This window comes from Lithobates pipiens, unplaced genomic scaffold (assembly GCF_037356315.1).
Source record: "Lithobates pipiens isolate NorthernLeopardFrog02 unplaced genomic scaffold, aLitPip1_a1.2 Scaffold_8, whole genome shotgun sequence".
In the NCBI taxonomy this organism is placed as follows: domain Eukaryota; kingdom Metazoa; phylum Chordata; class Amphibia; order Anura; family Ranidae; genus Lithobates; species Lithobates pipiens.
Window position 1 is genome coordinate 542,664,493 of NW_027507903.1, and position 21,099 is coordinate 542,685,591.

At 41.3% G+C, this 21,099-nt stretch overlaps 1 protein-coding gene across 1 annotated transcript in view; it reads right to left on the reverse strand.

Annotated features, from left to right (window-relative positions):
- Window positions 1-9,368: 9,368 nt before the first annotated feature.
- LOC143960814 (zinc metalloproteinase-disintegrin-like VLAIP-B) overlaps window positions 9,369-21,099 on the reverse strand; it is a 109,104-nt gene continuing 97,373 nt past the window's right edge. The window contains exons 21-24 of the mRNA XM_077469736.1: window positions 18,453-18,494; window positions 17,855-17,887; window positions 17,457-17,759; window positions 9,369-14,393 (exon numbers count right to left, since the gene is read on the reverse strand). Coding sequence (XP_077325862.1) covers window positions 14,355-14,393; window positions 17,457-17,759; window positions 17,855-17,887; window positions 18,453-18,494 — 417 coding nt within the window. The 3' untranslated portion in view covers window positions 9,369-14,354. The remainder of the gene's footprint in view (window positions 14,394-17,456; window positions 17,760-17,854; window positions 17,888-18,452; window positions 18,495-21,099) is intronic.

The window sequence follows — 21,099 nt, forward strand, 5'->3', positions numbered from 1 at the left end:
TGTAAGGGTGCAATTAGGGTGGCTAAGATAGAATACGAAAGACACATATAGTAGCGGAGGAGAGCAAAAAAAAATCCCAATAAATTCTTTGAGTATGTTAACAGTAAAAAAGAGAAGACAGGCCATATTGGCCCCATAAAGAACAAGGAAGAGCATCTGGTTACAAAGGATGGGGAGATGGCGAAGGTATTGAATTTATTCTTCTCCTCAGTCTTCAAGAGAGAATTGGGGGGCTTCAGTAACCTGCAGTGTTTATCCTTATGACACTTCACAGGAAGCACCACCATGGTTAAAAGAGGACAGAATTAAAATTAGACTTGGGAAACTTAACATTAATAAATCACCGGGACCAGATGGCTTTCATCTAAGGGTACTTAGGGAACTCAGTCAAGTAATTGCCAGACCATTGTTCCTAATTTTTAATGACAACCTACTGACTGGAATGGTACCAGGTGATTGGAGTAAAGCCAATGTAGCACCAATATTTAAAAAGGGCCCAAAATGCATTACTGGGTATTACAGACCAGTTAGCCTAACTTCAATAGTATGCAAGCTAGCAGTAATCAGCATGGATTCATGAAGAATCGTTCTTGCCAAACCAATATATTAACCTTCTATGAGGAGGTGAGTTGCCATCTAGATAAAGGAAGGTCCTTAGATGTGGCGTATCTGGATTTTGAAAAAGCATTTGACACAGTTCCCCATAAACATTTACTGAACAAAATAAGGTCCGCTGGCATGGACCATACGGTGAGTACATGGATTTAAAACTGGCTACAAGGGCAAGTTCAGAGGGTGGTGATAAAAGGGAAGTACTCGGAATGGTCAGGGGTGGGAAGTGGGTTCCCCAGGGTTCTGTGCTGGGACCAATCTTATTTATTTTGTTCATAAACAACCTGGAGGATGGAGTAAAAAGTTCAATCTCTGTATTTGCAGATGATAACTTCTCCGCAGGATGTGGAAACCTTGCATAAAGATCTGAACAAATTAATGGGTGGGCAACTACATGGCAAATTAAGTTTAATGTAGAAAATTTTTAAATTATGCATTTGGGTGGCAAAAATACGAATGCAGCCTATACACTGGGGGGGGGGGGGGGGGGGAGAACCTCTGGGGCAATCTATGATGGAAAAGAACCTGGGGGTCCTAGTAGATGATAGGTTCATGTAATGCCAAGCTGCTGCTAACAAAGCAAACAGAATATTGGCATGTATTAAAAAGGGGATCAACTCCAGAGATAAAATGATAATTCTCCCGCTCTACAAGACTCTGATCTGGCCACACCTAGAGTATGCTGGCCAGTTCTGGACACCAGTGCTCAGGAAGGATGTACTGGAAATGGAGTGAGTACAAAGAAGAGCAACTAAGCTAATAAATGATTTGGAGGATATTAGCTATGAGGAAAGGTTGTGAGCACTGAACTTATTCTCTCTGGAGAAGAGACGCTTGAGAGGGGATATGATTTCAATTTATAAATACCATACTGGTGACCCCACAATAGGGATAAAACTTTTTTGCGGAAGAGAGTTTAACAAGACACATGGCCACTCATTAAAATTAGAAGAAAAGAGGTTTAACGTTAAACTACGTAGAGGGTTCTTTACTGTAAGAGGGGCAAGGATGTGGAATCCCCTTCAACAGGCGGTGGTCTTGGGGGTAACCCTGGTCAAACAGTATACAGTATCCCATATTCATCCATGTAGATTGCGACAGTCCACATACCTGTGCGTTTCTCCTGTAGACCGAAAGGAGCTTTCGAGGAAAGACAACCTCATATTTCTGCCCTTCAGAATGCTGATTATACCCTGCATAGCAAACACACAAATGTACCTCTAACATATGAAGCAACCTTGACTAGCACAACTTATACCATAGCTTAAAGGGGTTGTAAACCCTTGCCATTTTTCACCTTAATGCATTCTATGCATTAAGGTGAAAAACCTCCTGTGCTGCAGAAGCGCCCCCGAGCCCCCCTTATACTTACCTGAGTCCAGTAATTCCCACAACGGGAACGAGCACAGCAGCTCTGGCCGGTGTCTCGTGTCCTGATTGGATAGATTGATATCAGCGCAGCCATTGGCTCCCGCTGCTGACAATCAAATCCAATGACGTGGGCGCCGTTGGTGCAAAGCCGAGTCCTGCTGTCTCTGTCTACGGACGCAGCAGCAGGACACAGGAGCGCGGGTGTCTATGAAGGAGAGCGTTTCTCCGACAGGGCACTCGAGAAGAGGATGAGCCCGGGGCACCGCGGACGGACCCCAGAAGAGGAGGGTCGGGGTCACTCTATGCATAACCAACTGCACAGCAGAGGTAAGTATGACATGTTTGTTTGTTTTTTTAAGTAAAAAAACTGAACCTTTACAACCTTTAAGCACTTGCCAACATTTGTGTGGACATTTTATGATGTGTTTGATATCCATTTACCAGTTGCGCAAATATCATGTGACAAAAATGTAAACTGCCATGATTTTATTTTATGGGGCCTCTACTTTCAGAAAATATGCAGGTTTTAATGTGTATAAAAAATGTAAAAAAAAGTGCATTAAAGGGATTGTAAAGTAAAATAAAAAAAATAAAAATAATAACAAACATGTTATACTTACCTCCACTGTGCAGCTCGTTTTGCACAGAGTGGCCCCGAACCTGCTCTTCTGGGGTCCCTCGGCAGCTGTCTCTGCTTCCTCCCACAGGTACTTCTCACGTTCATGCGAGCTCCCTCGCATGGTGAGAAGCACCTGCGGGCGCGCTCCCGTGATACAGCTGGCGGTTATAGCCGCTCGCTGTATCACACGGCCCTGCCCCGGCACGCTGTGTCATTGGATGGGATTGACAGCAGCGCGAGCCAATGGCTGCGCTGCTTTCAATCCATCCACTCCAGCCAATCAGCGGCCAGGCTGAGCGGCGAAGAGGACGGCGGGGGGTCAGGTAAGTAAAACGGGGGGACTGGGGGAGCTGGCAGTGTGAGATGTTTTTTCACCTTAATGCATAGAATGCATTAAGGTGAAAAAACATTTACCTTTACAACCACTTTAAGTGGTGAAGCACAAGCTGGGTTCAACTCTTATTTTCTAAAAAGGTACCTCAGGTGTTGCTACAGAAAAAAAATACTCTTGTTGCAATACTCACCTTAAGGGCTAGTTCACACCAGAAGACTGTGTGGTAGGCATGCAAGGCATGCTGTTTGCGCTTCCCGTACTGTGATAAAAAGCGCACTAGGCGTGCAATCTGGTTCAGGTGTCAGTATATTCTGTATTCTGAATGACACTCCAAACGCAGATCACAAATGCAGTGTGTTTGCCAGCTCCAGAGCGCATGGTACCGCAATACATTGTGATTTGGTGCAGTGCATTTATGAAAAGTAGCTCATGCACTATTTTTTGTGTACTCCAGTGCATTTTCAGCTTTTTCAATTGAATGGGCTAAAAACTGCAACAAACTGAATCAGAAGATTATGCGTAGTGCTTTCTTGTGCGATTCAGGTGGGAATCAGCCCTTAGGCCCTGTATACACGGTCGGACATTCCGACGAAAAAATCCGTCTGATTTTTTCCGACAGATTTTGGCCCAAATTGTGTTGCATACACACAGTCACACAAAGTTGTCCGAAAATCCGATCATTCAGAACACGTATGACAGGACTATAAGGAGGGCAGTAGCCAATAGCTTTTGTCTCGTAATTCATTCTGAGCATACGTGCCACTTTGTCCACTTTGTCCATACACTCTGTAACTGGTCCCAAAGTCTTCTGGGACCTGTCATGTGTCCCAAAAGACTTTGCGAGGGAGTGGGGGGGAGGAGAACTTCCGATTCTGATCGCCTAAGGCAATCAAAGCCAAAGTGAGAGCGGGTACCTGTAAAAATTGGGTATCCGCTCGCCCCCCCCCCCCCCTCCCCAAAAGCTTAGCTTCACAAACAAGAGCCAGGGAGGAGGCCTCAAAGCAGAACTTCCCTTTTGGGTGGAGCTCCTCTTTAACATGTCTCTGTGAATAAAGGGCACGGCTGTGTGGGAAGAAAAGAACCCCCTATACGCATGTCATAGAAAAGAATGGTTTGGGGTGGTCGTTGTCTGATTTTTACAATGTTACATTACACCTTAAGTACGAGGGTAAATGGGCCAAAGGGTGGAGCCTTAAAGATAGTTCTTTACTTTAGGGCTCTCAAGTCTAGTTACTGTGGGGTTTATTTAGTAAAGCTAGAGAGGGAAACATTTGTTACAATTCTGCATAGAAAACAATCAGCTTCTAACCTCAGCTTGTTCAATTAAGGTTTGGAAATAAAACCTAGAAGCTGATTGGTTTCTATGCAGACTTGTGACTAACTTTGCCCTCTCTAGCTTTAATAAATAAACCCCTGTTTGTTCAGGTCAAAAGTAAGCAGTCAACAAGCTGTTCTAAAAAATTAGTTCTAAATAACTAGTTTACAGACTTACTTAGGCTTTGGATGAGCAGTGTGAGTAGAACCAGAGGACTCCGCATTTTCTAATTCTGCAAAAAGAACTTTTTGATGAGTTTCAACAAATACCACTAGTTGTAATTCTGTAAACATTTTTCACGCTTCAGCCCACTATCGGCTGAAAATGGGTCGCAGGAGTACATAACAAACTGTACTCCTGTGATCCACAGAAGTACAGCCAAATGAGCTTTGGCTGTACTTTTTGCACCATGGGCCTTTAGCGCTGTAAGATTGTGCCATTTGGTATGGTTAGAAGGCAACATCCAGCACTGCTGAAGACTACGGAGGCTGGACTGGGCTGGATAGTGCACCGATTGGTACTAACATTCAAGGCAGAATGGGCCTAGAGTGGAATGTCCAGAACACAAGTAGTTGTCATTCTGTCCCAAAATAGTGTCAAAATTGTCCGATGTGTCCGCCATAATGACACAGTCATGATAAAAATAAAAAATTAAAAAACGCAGATCGCAGCCATTACTAATAAAAAAAATCATAATAAAAAATGCCATAAAACTATTCCCTATTTTGTAGACGCTATAACTTTTGCGCAAACCAATCAATAAACGCTTATTGCGATTTTTTTTACCAAAAATATGTAGAAGAATACATATCTGCCTAAGCTCAAGAAAAAAATAATGTTTTTTATATATTTTTGGGGGATATTTATTATAACAAAAAGTAAATAAATATTGCTTTTTTGTTTCAAAATTGTCTCTCTTTTTTTGTTTATAGAGCAAAAAATAAAAACAGCAGAGGTGATCAAATACCACAAAAAGAAAAAAAAACAAAGTAAATTTTGTTTGGGTGCAATGTTGCACGGCCGCGCAATTGTCAGTTAAAGCGGCGCAGTGCCGAATCAGAAAAAGTGCTCTGGTCAGGAAGGGGGTAAAATCTTCTGGGGCTGAAGTGGTTAAAAAGTGAAATATCAGCCTTGATGTCTGAAAAGTGGAACAACTAAATGGAAAATTTCTGATTCCCCACAGCAAGCAAATACATCTTTACAAAAGGTATAGAAGTCTATGTTTTTACATTTAAAAACTCCTGATTGGTTGCTGTGGGCAACAAGAAATGTCCCCTCAGCCTGTCTTCATACATCAGCCTAATGATGTGTTACTCAAGTGACACAAATGTAAAGAAAAGCTTTCAGGGCTGCTATAACTATTTACATTTAAAAAAAATCAAAAATAAAAATCCCTGTAATGAACATTGAACAATTTACGAATACAAGTATTACCTGGAGAATAATCTCCTGCATATGTCTCACTGTGTGACACCAGGCTGAATCAGAGAGAAAATATGAATCACATTGATTTGTGGTATGTCTGCTCTACAGTGGCCATTTTCTTGGTGATGATTGTATATGTGTGAATTACATTTGGTCTTCAAGAAAATGTCTATCACTCCAAAAGGGAAGATCTAGTGAAGGAGACACCTGATATCCAGGTCTTTCACTTACTGAGGCCTCATGTATTTAGATTCTGTTGGCCTGACTTGCTATAATTCACAATAAAAGCACTGAGTAGATGGAATAACAGAGTGCAAAAAAGGAGTAATGATGTGTAATAAGTGAAATTGATTCGATGAAAACTATATTGTTGTGTGTATTTTAGCCAGCTTTAGTGCTCCCAGCAATATAGTGTGAGAGGACTTACCTCAACAATCTGCTGTTTTCACTCACCTCAGGGCTAATTCACAATACTGCAGAGCGCCATACACCCAGGGTTGCCAACCGTCAGTAAAATTTACTGGCAGTTTGTAAAAATCTGTGATTTTTCACAACTGTCTGTAAATAACCAGGCAAATTACATGTTAGGCGTATTGTCAGCGTTTCCATATTGTGTTTATACTAGTTAAATCAGTTGTCTTATTTTTCTAATAGGAGTTCTGTGTTTTTTTCAGGTTGTCAGTAAAAAATCTGCTCTGCCAGTAAATCTGACATGTTTTATCAGTAAAAAGTGCTGCAGGAGGTTGGCAACAGAATATATGTGAAAAGAACCATATGTTTCCACACCCGGAAGTACAGGTTTTGCAAACAGCCTGTACAAATAAATGAGACTGTGGCTATACGCTGGTAACCACACTTTCGATTGTTTACATGCGTAGGGGATGGATGTGCACCACTTGGTCCAGGGGCACACATATGTTTGTATGCATGTGACTGTTCGGATATGCGGCTACAGCATACAGTGATAGCTTGTCATTGGTTTGTACAGGTGGCTAAATACTGCACGCCTCTTTGCTTCTATTGTCTCTAGCCCTCTGTGGCTGTGTAAATCAGACCTGTAGCCTAGGTTTACAGCATTCCCACACATCACGTGTAGAGCAACCTATTCATTTTTATGCCCTACACACGAGAAACAGGGGAAAAAAGTCCCTTGTCTGTCTTAAAAAAATAAAAAATATCGCACAAAAACGTGTACACGTTATCAGATGATTAACAATTAATGCCACTGCCGTACATCTGCTAACGGGAAGGTGGTTTCTATGCACGTTGGGAAAGTGTGTGATGTGAACCTAGTCTAAAGGACAACTTTGTTTCCTTTTCTTTAATTAGTTTGCCCCCATCCCCCCTGCCTGTTGCGTATAGATAGGCCACCTACTGTAGCTAGCACTGTGATTTGTTTGATGCTAGAATTTCTGTTACCTTTATGATTATATTTTTTTGTGCATTTACAGACTTTGTTTCTGCAGTGCTTTTGCTTTTTTAACCACTATTGGTCCCATTGTCATTTTTAAGCAGCATCTGGTCTCATCGGCCCTGGTGGTCCTGGTCTGTGAAGGCTGGCATCCAACATTAAGCCCTGGGGCCGATTCTGCTGCTTGTACATATCGCTCTAAAAGCATGTGTTGTAAAAGCAAAAGTAAACAGAATGCTACATTCTGTTTACATCAGGAGTGTAGTGATGTCACAAGTAATGTCAGAACATTTCCATTCAGAGGGCAGGGAAAGATTTGTTCCAGCTCTGTATATCCACAGTAGATCTCTGCTATAGATAAATAAGCCATAGGTGTGTGGCCAGTCTCCCTCTGTTCTGCGCCTGACACCGCATGTCAGACCCGAGTCTACAGGTGGGACAGTTACATGGCGGGGACAGTACATTATCTCATGCTACAAATTTAAATTCCTGTCTTCCAGCCACCATTTATAAACAGCACTGGTAGACATACAATTAAAGAGGAACTTCAATACCTCTCGCTTACACAGTTACATAGTTAGCCAGGTTGAAAAAAGCCACAAGTCCATCTAGTTCAACCATAAAAAAATAAATAAAATAGAAATAAAAAATATATCATACAATCCCATATCCTATACCCACAGTTGATCCAGAGGAAGGTGGAAAAAAACCCCAGAAATGTGGGATCCAATTTGCTACAGCAAGGACATTTAGGAATGAATCCAGGCTTTTCCTAAAGCAATCGACTGAGCTGGCCAGAACCACCTTTGGAGGGAGTCTATGCCACATTTTCACAGCTCTTACTGTGAAAACCCCTTCCGTATTTGGAGATTAAATCTCTTTTCCTCTAGACGTAAAGATGCTCCCTTGTCCTCAGTGTTGACTGTAAAGTGAATAACTCAACACCAAGTTCACTATATGGACCCCTTATATATTTATATATGTTGATCATATCCCCCTTAATCTCCTCTTCTCAATAGTGAATAAATTCAGTTCCTCTAATCTCTCCTCATTGCTGCCTCCAATCAATTTGGTTGCCCTTCTCTGCACTTTCTCCAGTTCCCCGATATCCTTTTTGAGAACTGGTGCCCAAAACTGAACTGCATATTCCAGAAGATGAGCTCTTACTAATGATTTGTTCAGGGGCAAAATGAGAGTTTACCTTTTTCCCAGATTATCTATTAAAAAAAAACACACCACACACAACACATACTTATATGTCCAGCAAATCCAGCAGCGTTCTTTAATGGATGTGCCACTTTGCTGCTGCTCACTCAGCCTCATGCCACCTTCATAATTTTCTAAAATCCTCAGGAGCTGGTTGCAAGAACTGGGAAGAGACCCCCAGCCCCCTGGTTCCACACTGCAGAACATTCACTGTAAAGTACCCAGAGGCCTCCTTGGGATGCGGACATAAGTATCCCAGGAGGTTGTGGGCCTAGGTGAAAGTCTTGCAAGTGCAGACATGTGTTCCCCAAACAAGGTAAAAGGGAAGAAGGAAAGAATTATGGTGGGATGAGAGGGAGCAGAGGGAGAGTAAGAGAGTGTTAAGATATAGACAATTGAAGGTGTGGGTTAGTACCGTTAGTTGGTGTGTAGTGGGGCTAGATTGCGTGGGACTGGCAAAGAGCCATTTGTATTCTTTGATGAAGAAGTCTATCCAGTAGAACCACCTGACCCGGAACGTAGAGTTTATCCTTTTTGAGGAAGCTAGTTAGGGCTTCCATTAATTTAATATCTTCAACATGGCAGGGCCATTGTGCATTGTTTTTTTTTAATTTACTGTAGGAAAAGTCAAACATCCAGTCATGTACAAGCAAAAATCCTTTTACGTTTTTACTACATGTAATGTGGTATTACAAGTAACCATAGGATCACTACTGTATATTCACAAGTTAACATTTTATTCTCAAAGTGAACATTCTGTACTTTAGTAAATCCAACCCAATGAGTCAGTGAACTAACTTATACCCTCCTCACTGTCTGCCCTTTCATACATGTTTTCAATTAGAGATATATAGTCTGAAAGCAAACTACTTCAACTGTTAACTCTACTTAGAAAGCAGGAAAAGATCAATATTCTATATTAAATGTTCCTTTGTAATAGGGATTTTATATGAGATTAACATTTACTTTGCAAAGTGAATGCTCTCCATTACTTTATAGCTCCCCCCATAAAATCGTGCTGGCATTAGAATTGCTATTAAGAAAAAAAATAAAAAAACACACCACATGAAGCCACTTAAAATGATATTATTTTATTTGATTTCACCATAGCTGTCTAACTAAAAAACAAATCTGCGTGACAAAAACTATGGCAGAGGCACTCTGCAGAATACGGTGACTTTACAGATATGAGACAAGTATAATGTGGCAAAATAAAAAACAGCTGTATAAGGGCTCATGCACGGGTACATGCATAAATGTGCTGGTGTAATTTTGGTGGCTGGGAGCCCCTGGTGCAGTTTACAACCATCTAAAGACATCAATGGGTGTATGCAGCTATATGCCACTATTTACATCAAGTACCGTATGAATGCAGGCTGTCTGTGTTAAGAAGGTTACATCTGTATGCATGAGCCAAGTAGCAGTGCATACCTGCATATGGCTGCCTATACCGGCATTCAGGTCTATGAGTGAACGTATGCAGCAAAAGGGGCTCCCAGGTACCAAAATACACCAGCCTCTTTACATTGTAGGAAGAAATGTACCCATGTGTGCATGAACCCTAGAGCATGGCAATAGAATTTTAGAATGGTTGAAAAGGAGACAAATTATATTCTTAGCATACAATCAAACTCTATAACACAATATAAGGCTGATTTCCAAAAGTGCATAAAATACAATGTGCAGATGTCACCGGAGGTAACCAATCAGATGGCAACAGATATTTTTCTATAGCAGGTTTTTAAAACATGTAAGGAAAAATCTACAGAAAAAAAAACAAAAAAAAACATCAATCTGCATTAAACACACCACTTAGCAAAAGGCATCACTAATGAACTCATAATCCTCCTTCAATCCCATATCAATTTGCATCTTTTTTGGATAGCACAAGAGTGCATACGAAACTTCAATGAAAAACAGAGAGAAGAGCATGCACAGATCTGGCTCAATTAAACACATTTTAATGATAAAACCAAACATGGTATTGCACTCATATTCTACCATTGGTAAGGGCGCTTTGTGCACTACCATGCAGAGGAAGATGGAATACCTGGGGCCAGTGGCTCTTGCTAGATGACAGCTCAGTCCTCCTCCATGTTGCTGACAGACCGGGATTCAGGACAGCACTCCCCACTACCTGTACAGTGCTCCAAGCCAAAGCTTTTTACGGACAGTGGCTAGAGAATGTGTAGCAGGCACTTTAAGGTGCGGGATTGTACTGTGCCAGTGCTTCCCAGCCTATTGATCTGCTTTTGGGTAAAAATCCCTGTATTTCTGGATATGGAGGTACATGTGACTCTCACCTGCCTCTCATGAATTTAGTGTTTGGTGCCTGACCAGCCAATCACGGCGAGGCCCTAGCAGCCAATCAGTACCTGAGCACGGTCACATGAGGGCAAGAGGACCCTTTCTTGGCCCTGTATAAGCTTTAACTTTGTGTAAAGGTGCACAGTAATTGCAGATGGTCTGGCAGCAGGTTTGAGAAAGAATGGTGCTTTAAAGAGGAAGTAAACCCTGATACCGTAGGTTTTACTTCCTCTTTGTTTCCCTGCAAAGGTAAAGCATAATGGCCATCGCATAGTAGCCCATTATGTGACACTTACCTGCAGGAGAAGCCCACGATGTCCCCGTCTTCCTCACTAGCAGTGAGCGTTCATTCTTCACCCCTCTTCCTTCCGGGGTCACGAACTTCGGCTCTGACTGGCCGGAGTCACGTGATGAGCCGCCAGTCACGGCATGACCCGAGCTAGAAATGGCACAGCATGCCCTTTCTAACTCCGGTGCATGTGTAGAAGAAATCGCCGTACCGCGATATGCAAATATCTCCTAGACCGTGTAGGTCTAGGAGATATTTCAAGCACCTACAGGTAAGCCTTAATCTAGGCTTACCTGTAGGTTAAAGTGGTCTGTAAGGGTTTACAACCACTTTAAGCCAGCAGAAAAAAAAATAATTCCAGCCAATCTGGAAAGCAGAGATGATCCAGTGGGCAAACTTCAAGCATATTATACGTCCTATCCTATTCTTATTGTAAAAGAAGAATTAGGAAGTAAAAGTGAGTTTTAGGTACACCTGCCTAACATAGGGATTACATGTTTAAAATAATAATATAGAGCAGGGGTGTCAAACTGAAATTTCATTGTGGGCCACATCAGCAGTATGGTTACCCTTAAAAGGCGAGTTGTATCTGGGGTGTGCTATATACAGAGTGCAGGGTTCAGGAGTGTGTAATGTACAGAGTGCAGGGTTCAGGGGAGTGTCATGTACAGAATACAGGGTTTAGGGGTGCGCTATGTACAAAGTGCAAAGTTCAGGGGTGCGCTGTGCACAGAGTGCAGGGTGTGCAACCTCAACCCCTCCCCACTTGTCCTGGCTGTAGTAACTCCCCTGTGTAGGTGGCTCTGCCTCGCCTTGCAGGGAGATCATTCTGTTCCTCAGATTCAGGAGATGTGTCCCTGCCGTGAATGCGTACAGGGATCTGTTAGATTCGGGAGGCACACGAGAGCAAAGCTGTCCCTTGTAAACACAGAAGGCTTCGGTGAGAGCTGGAGTTTGGGGAATGGAGTTCCACCATGTTCCAGCTGCAAAACTGGGTACAAGGGCCACACGGCAAGGCCTGGTGGGCGCCCAGAGGCCTGTGGGCCTTGTGTTTGACCTATGTGATACAGAGGGTTCAATAGTTTAAGAAGGAGGAGAGATAAATAGTGGTGTTGTATTTCAAATAAAATACCTTGAAAGTAAAAGAAATACCATACATTTAAAATTTAAACATCATGTTAATATTCTAAACTATGGCTCTCTTATTTGTAGGGTTCCCTAGTAAAGATGATCTAGTTGCCAAGTCCTTAGATGTCAATACACGTAGGGAACTTATGAGACCCTTCATGTAAGAGAGATAAAGAGAGGAAGATATGTTTGAAATCCAGCCTGGGGGGCAACAATGGTTCCCTCCAGAGGTAGAGTGGAGGAGGGAGTGTAGCCACCAAGAGACAGGAAGTGTGATAATTGCAGGAATGAATGCAGCCACCTCATCTAAGGATTGATAAACTGCAATAATCAACATTTTGTTTAGATGTGCTTAAAAAGGAGAAGTGCAGTATTTTAAAAACACACACACACTTAACCTGCTGCAGCATCGATCCATGCTAGTGCAAGCTATCCCCTGCCGACTCTAAACCCTAGAACTGATTGATCATGTGACTGATGATCGCTCAGTTCTCAGGTCTGCTCTGAACAAGAAACGATGACTGTCAGTCACCGCTCTGTGCTCTGCCCCTCCAGTGATCACCGGAGCACCAGGCTGTGGAGGGAGCGGGAGTGATTGTCTCAGGCTCTCAGCGGCAGGCTGAGAGGCAGTGCCAGCTGCCTGTAAGGCATCTGGGTGGATTGCTACATTTTTGTTGGGATCCCTCCAGAGTCTGGAGCAGCTCTGTGATGTCAGTCAACAGTTGACTTTAGGCCGCTGTCGCCTGATTCGGGGAAAGCAGATCGAAGTGCGTTCCTGTGACCCACAGATATGGCTAAAAGAGCTTTGGTCCTAGTTCTCTTATAAGTCCCCTAGTGTTTCAGACAGATATTTAAATATAGTTTTATTATTTACAAGTGACACATAAATAAACATTTCAATAAACAAAGTAAAAATTGTGACCTCCTACTACAGAAACCTATGATCCCATAACAATAAGTTCTTATTAAAAAGTTCAGAAGACAGTAGTGCCTATTGCACCAGCATCTGAAGGAATGTAACAGGTTGTAGAACATAAACCCTGGAATAACATAATCTATCACAAGACATATTTGTCTTCCATGTAGCCAGCTACTGACAGTATTTACAAATGAAATAAAAAAGCAACTTATGGTAAACAGTTGGTAAAAGAAAATGCAAGGGCTTATTTTTAATGTAAAGGGCCCTTTAAAAAAAAAAAAAAGGCATAGTTTTTATGAGTTGGTTTGGGTAAAAGATATCATAGAGATGGCTACTTTATACACACCTGTGATTGCTTTTGAGCAGCTCTTTTACATAAACAAAATTTTCAGTTGTGGGATATAGTCTTCTTTTCCAGAGACCCTTTAAAGAGAGCCGGTTGTCTAATCTAACATGGCAACAAATACTGTCCCTGAAAGCAGAAAACAAATACTTACCTCTCCTGCTGCATAGTCACTAGATATTGCCCCATTGAAAAAAAAACTTAGCACTTGGTAATTTCTCCTGCCTACCCAAAGTCAGTGCTGTGTCCTGTAGGACGTTGGGGTCAACAGGAGGAACCACTGATCTTGGAAGGGGAGAGGAAGACCAGCAATGCTGGAAGTTTTAGTTTCCAAATAAACTTCAGCTGGGATCGCTCTTCAATGGAGTAGTGTAAGCAGCAGGAGAGGAGTGTTTATTGCCACTTTAAAGAGACTCTCAAGAGTGTTCTGACTCTCAAGACATCTGATTCTGCTAGGGCTGCTGACATCACATCCAAGATGGTGGCATCAAGCTGTAGTCTCCAGGCTTTTGGATGTCTACCCAAGGGAGGCTTTTACAGGTATACAACATGCATAAAATACATTAAATGTACATCTATTCTAATAGGATAATTGTTGTTGAAATGATTGGTCTGGCGGCAGGGTCAATTTAAAGAGCCTATCCCTATACAAAAAAAAAAAAAAGATATAACCTTTCATACATTTATTAAAAGCAGTATGTACACTTTTTGCTATTAACCTCAATCACATGACTAAAAAACATTTTTATTTTTTATTTTTTTTTGCATAATGTAAATAAACATGTTTGATCCTATATTAAAAAGCTATTTTGTTTGTTTGTTTTTAAAAACAGTAAAAATATATGCTTCGATATATAAAAATAATTGCCAGGGAAAAAAAAAATATGAAAAAAGTCTATTCAGGTAAACTGGATGAAATACTTTTTACAGGCGATCCTTACATTGCCAGGATCCATTAATGCAACCCTCAGAAATGTGTACTGCACTTGTGCTTTTCCTTGATTTGTAGTTTGGCTGTCAGTTCACACAGGGCTATGCAAGTCATAAACCTAAAGAGCATTTCAAAGAAGCTCCTTTATTGTCCTTGTTCTTTTTTTACTGGGGGCTTCAGTGCCTGTGAAGAAAAAAGAATTGAGAATTATATATTCATGTTATTCAAGTTATAGGCGCTGTGATGCACATTAATTCAACACACAAGGCACAATATGTACCTGAATGGTACTTAACGTACTTAAAGTTTAATGTAACACACCTGTCTTGAGCACCACAATGCACTGGTGCAAATGCACTATGCATTGTGGTTGGCCAAAAAACAGCATAGGTATGCTTTTTCATGCTCCTTACTAACTCAATAAATGAAAACATTTTTTTTTTTTATTACATTTTAAAATACACATTGGTGAGAAGGGGCCCTTCAGCCTGGGTTCACACTATAGCGGTGTGTGAACCAGCGCGATTTCAGCGCCGGTTCCCACACTGCATCTCTCCTGCAGGAAGTTCACACTGCCCTCTACGAACCGCTGCGGGTGTCAATACAAGGTTAATGACACCCCTAGATTTGTTCACAGATAGCAGTACGAACTGTGGATTCAGACACTCATTCGATCCGATTCCAGTGCTGAACTCACATTGCACAGATATTGCATGTGATCGACCCAGTAGTGCGGGTGCGAATCACATGCGATGTCTGTGTTCACAATAGTGGGAACTAGGGTTGCCACCTGTCCAGGATTCACCCGGACAGTTTGGGTTTGGAATCATGTGTCCGGGTTTCAGACTGCCTGAAACCCAAACACATTATTTAGATTGGTCTATGGCTTCCCAGCAGGGTTGCTGGCTGCAGTTGTGTAAGCTGAGAGTGTGTGCTACACTTTCTTTCACACTGCCCAAAGCCAACACTAACAATTCCCCCCTCCCCCCCACATACAGATGGGAGAGGAGAGAGGGTTCGATCTGCACCTCTTCCTCTCTCTCCTACCCCTCTGTGTCTGCTCACAATCCAATCTGGCTGGAAATATGAAGTCCAGCAGCCTCAGATACATCTGGATACATCTGGATGAGAAGTGCTGACTGCCAAGGGGTGAGTGAGCTCACCATCCACCCCTGTCTGTGACTGAAGTCTGCCCCCATCTCTCTCCTGCCTTTGACTGAGTACACTAATTTAAATCAGGGTTCTCAGAGCACCCCTTACATCAGAGTTCCCCTTTACACCAGAGGACACAGTGTTCCCCCCCTTACATTAGAGTCCTCTCCATACATCAGAGTTCCCAGAGCATCCCTTACAGCAGAGTCTGGGGAACTCTGTGGATTCAGATGTAAAAGGGGAACACTGCGGATTCACTTCATATGATTAGAAATGTTATTTAATTGCAAAATATATCTATAGTTTATACTATTAAATAAAATAATTGCTGTGCCCCACTAAAGTGTTCGGGTTTGACTTGAAGAAAAGGTGGCAACCCTAGTGTGAACCCAGGCTCAAGCAGAACTAAAGTTGAAGGGAAGACTGAAAGTCTGCTTTAAGTATAGGGAATGTTTTACCTTTCATAGGTAAAGAACAGGTTAGCTTTAGGGTTAGCTTTATGGTTTAGGTCAATGTGGACTGGTGGTGTGGCTGTGTTTATAATCAGGGTTAGGCATTTATATGAAGTTCATTGTTAATTTGAGATAAAAGTTTAGGAGTGAAGGCAAAGTTAGGTATTAGGTGGAGATTTAGTTTTGGGTTAGAGCTTAGCTTGAGCAACCTATTTTTAGTATTTTTTCAGGTGTGATAAATAAGTATGGATAAAGAACATTTACAGTACCTATGTACAATTAATTTGTGCAGGTGATAATTGTGATAAACTTTAGAACGGATTCCCCCAACAACGAGTTACAAGTAAAAAAAAAAAAAAAATATATATATATATATATATATATATATATATATATATATATATATTTTATATATATATATATATATATATATATATATATATATATATATATATATATATATATATATATATATATATATATATATATATAAAGTTTATGGCTCTGTCATTACTCGAAATACGTATTAGAATGTTTTTTACTATGATAGACTGCACCATGTCACTTTAATATTTTGTTAATTTACCTAACACAAGTATATTATGCAACGTCTAGGATACATAGTACATCCTAATCAGTTTCTTCTCCTGAACATACTACTCCTATTAGTCATGCATACGCCCTAGGATCAATTTAAGTTGAAGTCAATTACCTACAGGTATATTTTTGGGCTTCTAATCACTCCGGAGGAAATCCATACCATTTTTTTTACTGATAGTGGCCCTAGTGAAAACTAAACCCAGGACCCCACAGCTGCTTGATCATAGTGTTGACTATTTTTTTGTCCTTGGCCCTGGTAATATTTTAAGCACTTGACTTTATATGTAGGACTCTGAGTGAGTGTACTTACACTTGTGGTGCCCAAGCTGTGACTTGAGGGCCACATGCAGCCCTTTGATATTTATTGTGCAGCCCTTGGACTCCAGCTGTCAGTAGGCAGCATTATTTGTTAAGGTGTAATAGCAGTAGTCTCCAGTAGCTGTGTGTAGTCTCTTGCCGTCTTCTGCAGCATGTCTGCAGCCTTTAACCAAACCTGTCTGCAATATCTCATCATCATTTCCTCTAGTATGCCTGCAGTCTGGAAGTCCTCTTTAGCATTACATATACTGAACATCATGGTCGAGGGTGCATTTGAGGCCCCCATGCTAACCGTTGACAACCACTGATCTACACACTTAATTGGCTCATACTGGGTTGTCATTAGGACTATCACCTGTATGTGAGAATGCAGAAAACTTCATACAAAATGGACTAAATTGCTGTAGTATTCTCGATACATTGAAAACAATGGTTGTGGTGGGTCCACCATTCGAATTACTATTTTATGAGGTTTGTTTATTAATTAAAAAGGAAAACCTGCCAAGTGCATTAAACGAGAACATTAGTTGCAATTTTTAACAGTGAAACACCAAAATACTCTCTCTTGTTTTATTTCCTAGAAGTTTTCCTTCTCCATTATTCTATTATAACAGTTTCACTTTAAATAATAAGGGTACTGAAAGCTTTTCTAAAAAACGTTTTTAGGATGACTATAAATAGTGTAGATTGTAACAGACAACTGGATGCAGCCATTTAAATGTACCTTTGTTGGAGGAGTGGGAAGAACTGGTTTGGCAGCAGGTACCGGAGGTGGAGCTGTGGCTGGTACTGGTTTGGTGGCAGGTACAGGTGGTAGAACCAGGGCTGGTACTGGTTTGGCAGCAGGTGGTGGAGCTGTAGTTGGTGCTGGTTTGGCAGCAGGTACAGGTGGTGGAGGTGTAGGTGGTACTGGTTTGGCAGCAGGTACTGGTGGTGGAGGTGTAGCTGGTACTGGTTTGGTGACATGTACAGGTGGTGATGCCATGGCTGGTACAGGTGGGGGAGCTGTGGTTGGCCTCTGTATTGCCTAAAATATGACACTCACATTAATATCACATATTCATAATGCAAACAATGAAATCACTTTTTTACTTATAGGTCTTGAGCTATTGTATGACTTACCGGGGACTTTTTACTTAGATCTACTGTTGTAGTCTGTTGACAAAAGAAAATAGATACATAAATACATATACACACAAACATAATATATATATATATATATATATATATACACACACACACACACACACACACAATATATATATATATATATATATATATATATATATATATATATATATATATATATATATATATATATATACATACACATATAACAAAGTTTGTTTAAAGATACAGTTTAAAAAAAGTACTGAGTTATGAATTCAATGAAAAATGTTCTACCCTAATCCCTAATGACTGCCAGCTAAGAAAATGAGGGGAAAGCTAAAAGTAATGTATAAATGCTTGTTGCCAGAACAGGACATGAAGAGAAATTTCTCAGTAAAGGTACATGTTACAGTGGAAGCCTTAAAAAGTCTATTTTTCCTTTCTTTGAGATTTCCTCTTGTTTCCTGTTGGATCCTTGAAATGGGAAGTGTAGTAAAAGTTCCCTCAGTATTGAGTTGGGTAATGCACGTCTTCTGTGAGAAAGGGGAGGATATTTTTGCTTGCACGCCTAAAGCTCTAACTGATCAGTGTAAAGTAGGTGTGTACTTACCACAGAGTACTGTGGGGCCCAATATCCATCTTTGCTCTGTGGCTGTGAGGGAAATAAGAAACAAGAAATTATTAGTAAGTTGCTATTCTAATAGAATTTGGTGATGTCACTACTGTGCTGCTCGCTGTGCTCCTTGTTGGAGAGGAAGCTGTACCGAGGACCTGCAGCTGAAAATTGTCAGCCAAACTGTAAGTACATCCATTTCACTACAGTCACTGTTAAGGTTCTCTGACAGTTGCATCAGCTGTCAGAATAGCTGGCAGAGAACATTCCTCCATCCGTGTTGTTTTAGAGTTGATGACTAGTCAACAGAGAAACAAGTGAAACCTAAGGCCGCGTACACACGGGCGGACTGTTCGCCCAACTTTGTCCGCTGAACAGTGTTTCAGCGGACAGTCCGCTCGTGTGTGGGCTTCAGCGGACAGTTTCAGCGGACAGTCTGACGAACAAAGTTTTTCGGAATTTCCGTAAAACTGTCCGCTGAAACTTGGTTTGAGCGGACAGTCCGCTCGTGTGTAGGCTTGTTCGTCAAACTAAGTTCCGCGCATACTCAGAAAGGATTTACACGCCGAAGGTTGCATTGCAGTGTATAGGACGTCGTTTTCTAGTCCCGTCGTACGTGCCGTTCACGTCATCGCGCACGGTTTCAGCGGACTGTTCGTTCATCGTGTGTGGTCAAGTCCGTTCATGCTAATTTTGAGCAGACTGTTTGTCAAACTGTTTGACGAACAAGGTTGGGCGAACAGTCCGCGCGTGTGTACGCTGCCTAAAGGCCCGTACACACGGTCGGACTTTTTGACAACAAACATGCAAATTAGCTGTTTTGGAGCAACATCCGACTGTGTGTACGCTCCATCGGACAAACTTTTTCTGTTTTCATCGGACTTTTGTTGGCTGTGCGAACGGACAAACTTTCTGGCAACAAAAGTCCGATGGAGCAAAGTCCTACCGTGTGTACGCAAAAGCATCGGACTTTTGTACAAGGTACAAACACGCATGCTCAGAACCATTGCAAACGATCAGACTACAATACAGAAGTTGACCAAAGGTGGCGCTGGAGTCATTGAACGTCCTCTTTTGAAGCGGCGTCAGTACGTTGTGACGTCATTACGTTCGTGTTTGTTGTCAAAAAGTCCGACCGTGTGTATGCAATACAAACTTGTGGACAACACACTTTGTACAAAAGTCCACGGAAAAGTTTGTACAAGTCCGACCGTGTGTATGGGGCTTAAGAGTGCATGGCCAGTCTTAAGCCTTGTACGCACAACTTCAATTTACATTTAAGTAGTGTGTGCAGATGAAGATTTCAGACAGCTCCAAACACTTTTTTTGAACTCTTTAAAGCAGCCCTTTAGTTCTAGTTTGGAGATGTTAACCACTTTCAGACCAGACCATTTTGCTGGTAAATGACCAGAGGTCTTTTTACAATTTGGCACTGCGCTGCTTTAACTGGTAATTGCGCGGTCATGCAATGTTGTACCCAAACAAAATTTGCGTCCTTTTCTTCCCACAAATAGAGCTTTCTTTTGATGGTATTTGATTGCCTCTGCGATTTTTATTTTTTGCGATATAAATGGAAAAAGACCGCAAATTTTGAAAAAAAATGATATTTTCTACTTTTTGTTATTAGAAAAATCCAATAAACTCAATTTTAGTCATACATTTAGGCCAAAATGTATTCAGCCACATGTCTTTGGTAAAAAAAAAAGTCAATAACTGTATATTTATTGGTTTGCGCAAAAGTTGTCACATCTACAAACTAAGGTACGTTTTCTGGAATTTACGCAGCTTTTAGTTTACGACTAAAGGTGAGGTGCTAAAATGGCAGGGCAGTACAAAACCCCCCCAAATGACCCCATTTTGGAAAGTAGACCCCCTAAGAAAATTGATAAGTGGCATGTTGAGCCCATTAAATATTTTATTTTTTTGCTTCAAGCGATTGAATAATCACAAAAAAAAATTTTTTTTTTTTTTTTACACAAAGTTGTCACTAAATGATATATTGCTCACACATGCTATGGGCATATGTGAAATGACACCCCAAAATAAATTCTGCTGCTTCTCCTGAGTACGGGGATACCACATGTGTGGGATTTTTTGGGAGCCTAGCCGCGTACGGGGCCCCGAAAGCCAAGAACCGCCTTCAGGTTTTCTAAGGGCGTAAATATTTGACTTCACTCCTCACTACCTATTACAGTTTTGAAGGCCATAAAATGCCAAGATGGCACAAAACCCCCACAAATGACCCCATTTTAGAAAGTAGACACCCCAAGCTATTTGCTGAGAGGCATTTTGAGTCCATGGAATATTTTATATTTTGCCACAAGTTGCGGGAAAATTACAAACTTTAATTTTTTTTTATTTTTTTTTCACAAAGTTGTCACTAAATGATATATTGCTTACACATGCCATGGGCATATGTGAAATGACACCCCAAAATAAATTCTGCTGCTTCTACTGAGTACAGGGATACCACATATGTGGGACTTTTTGGGAGCCTAGCCGCGTACGGGGCCCCGAAAACCAAGCACCGCCTTCAGGCTTTCTAAGGGCGTTACAGTTTTGAAGGCCATAAAATGCCAAGATGGCACAAACGCCCCCCAAATGACCCCATTTTGGAAAGTAGACACCCCTAAATTTAGGGGTA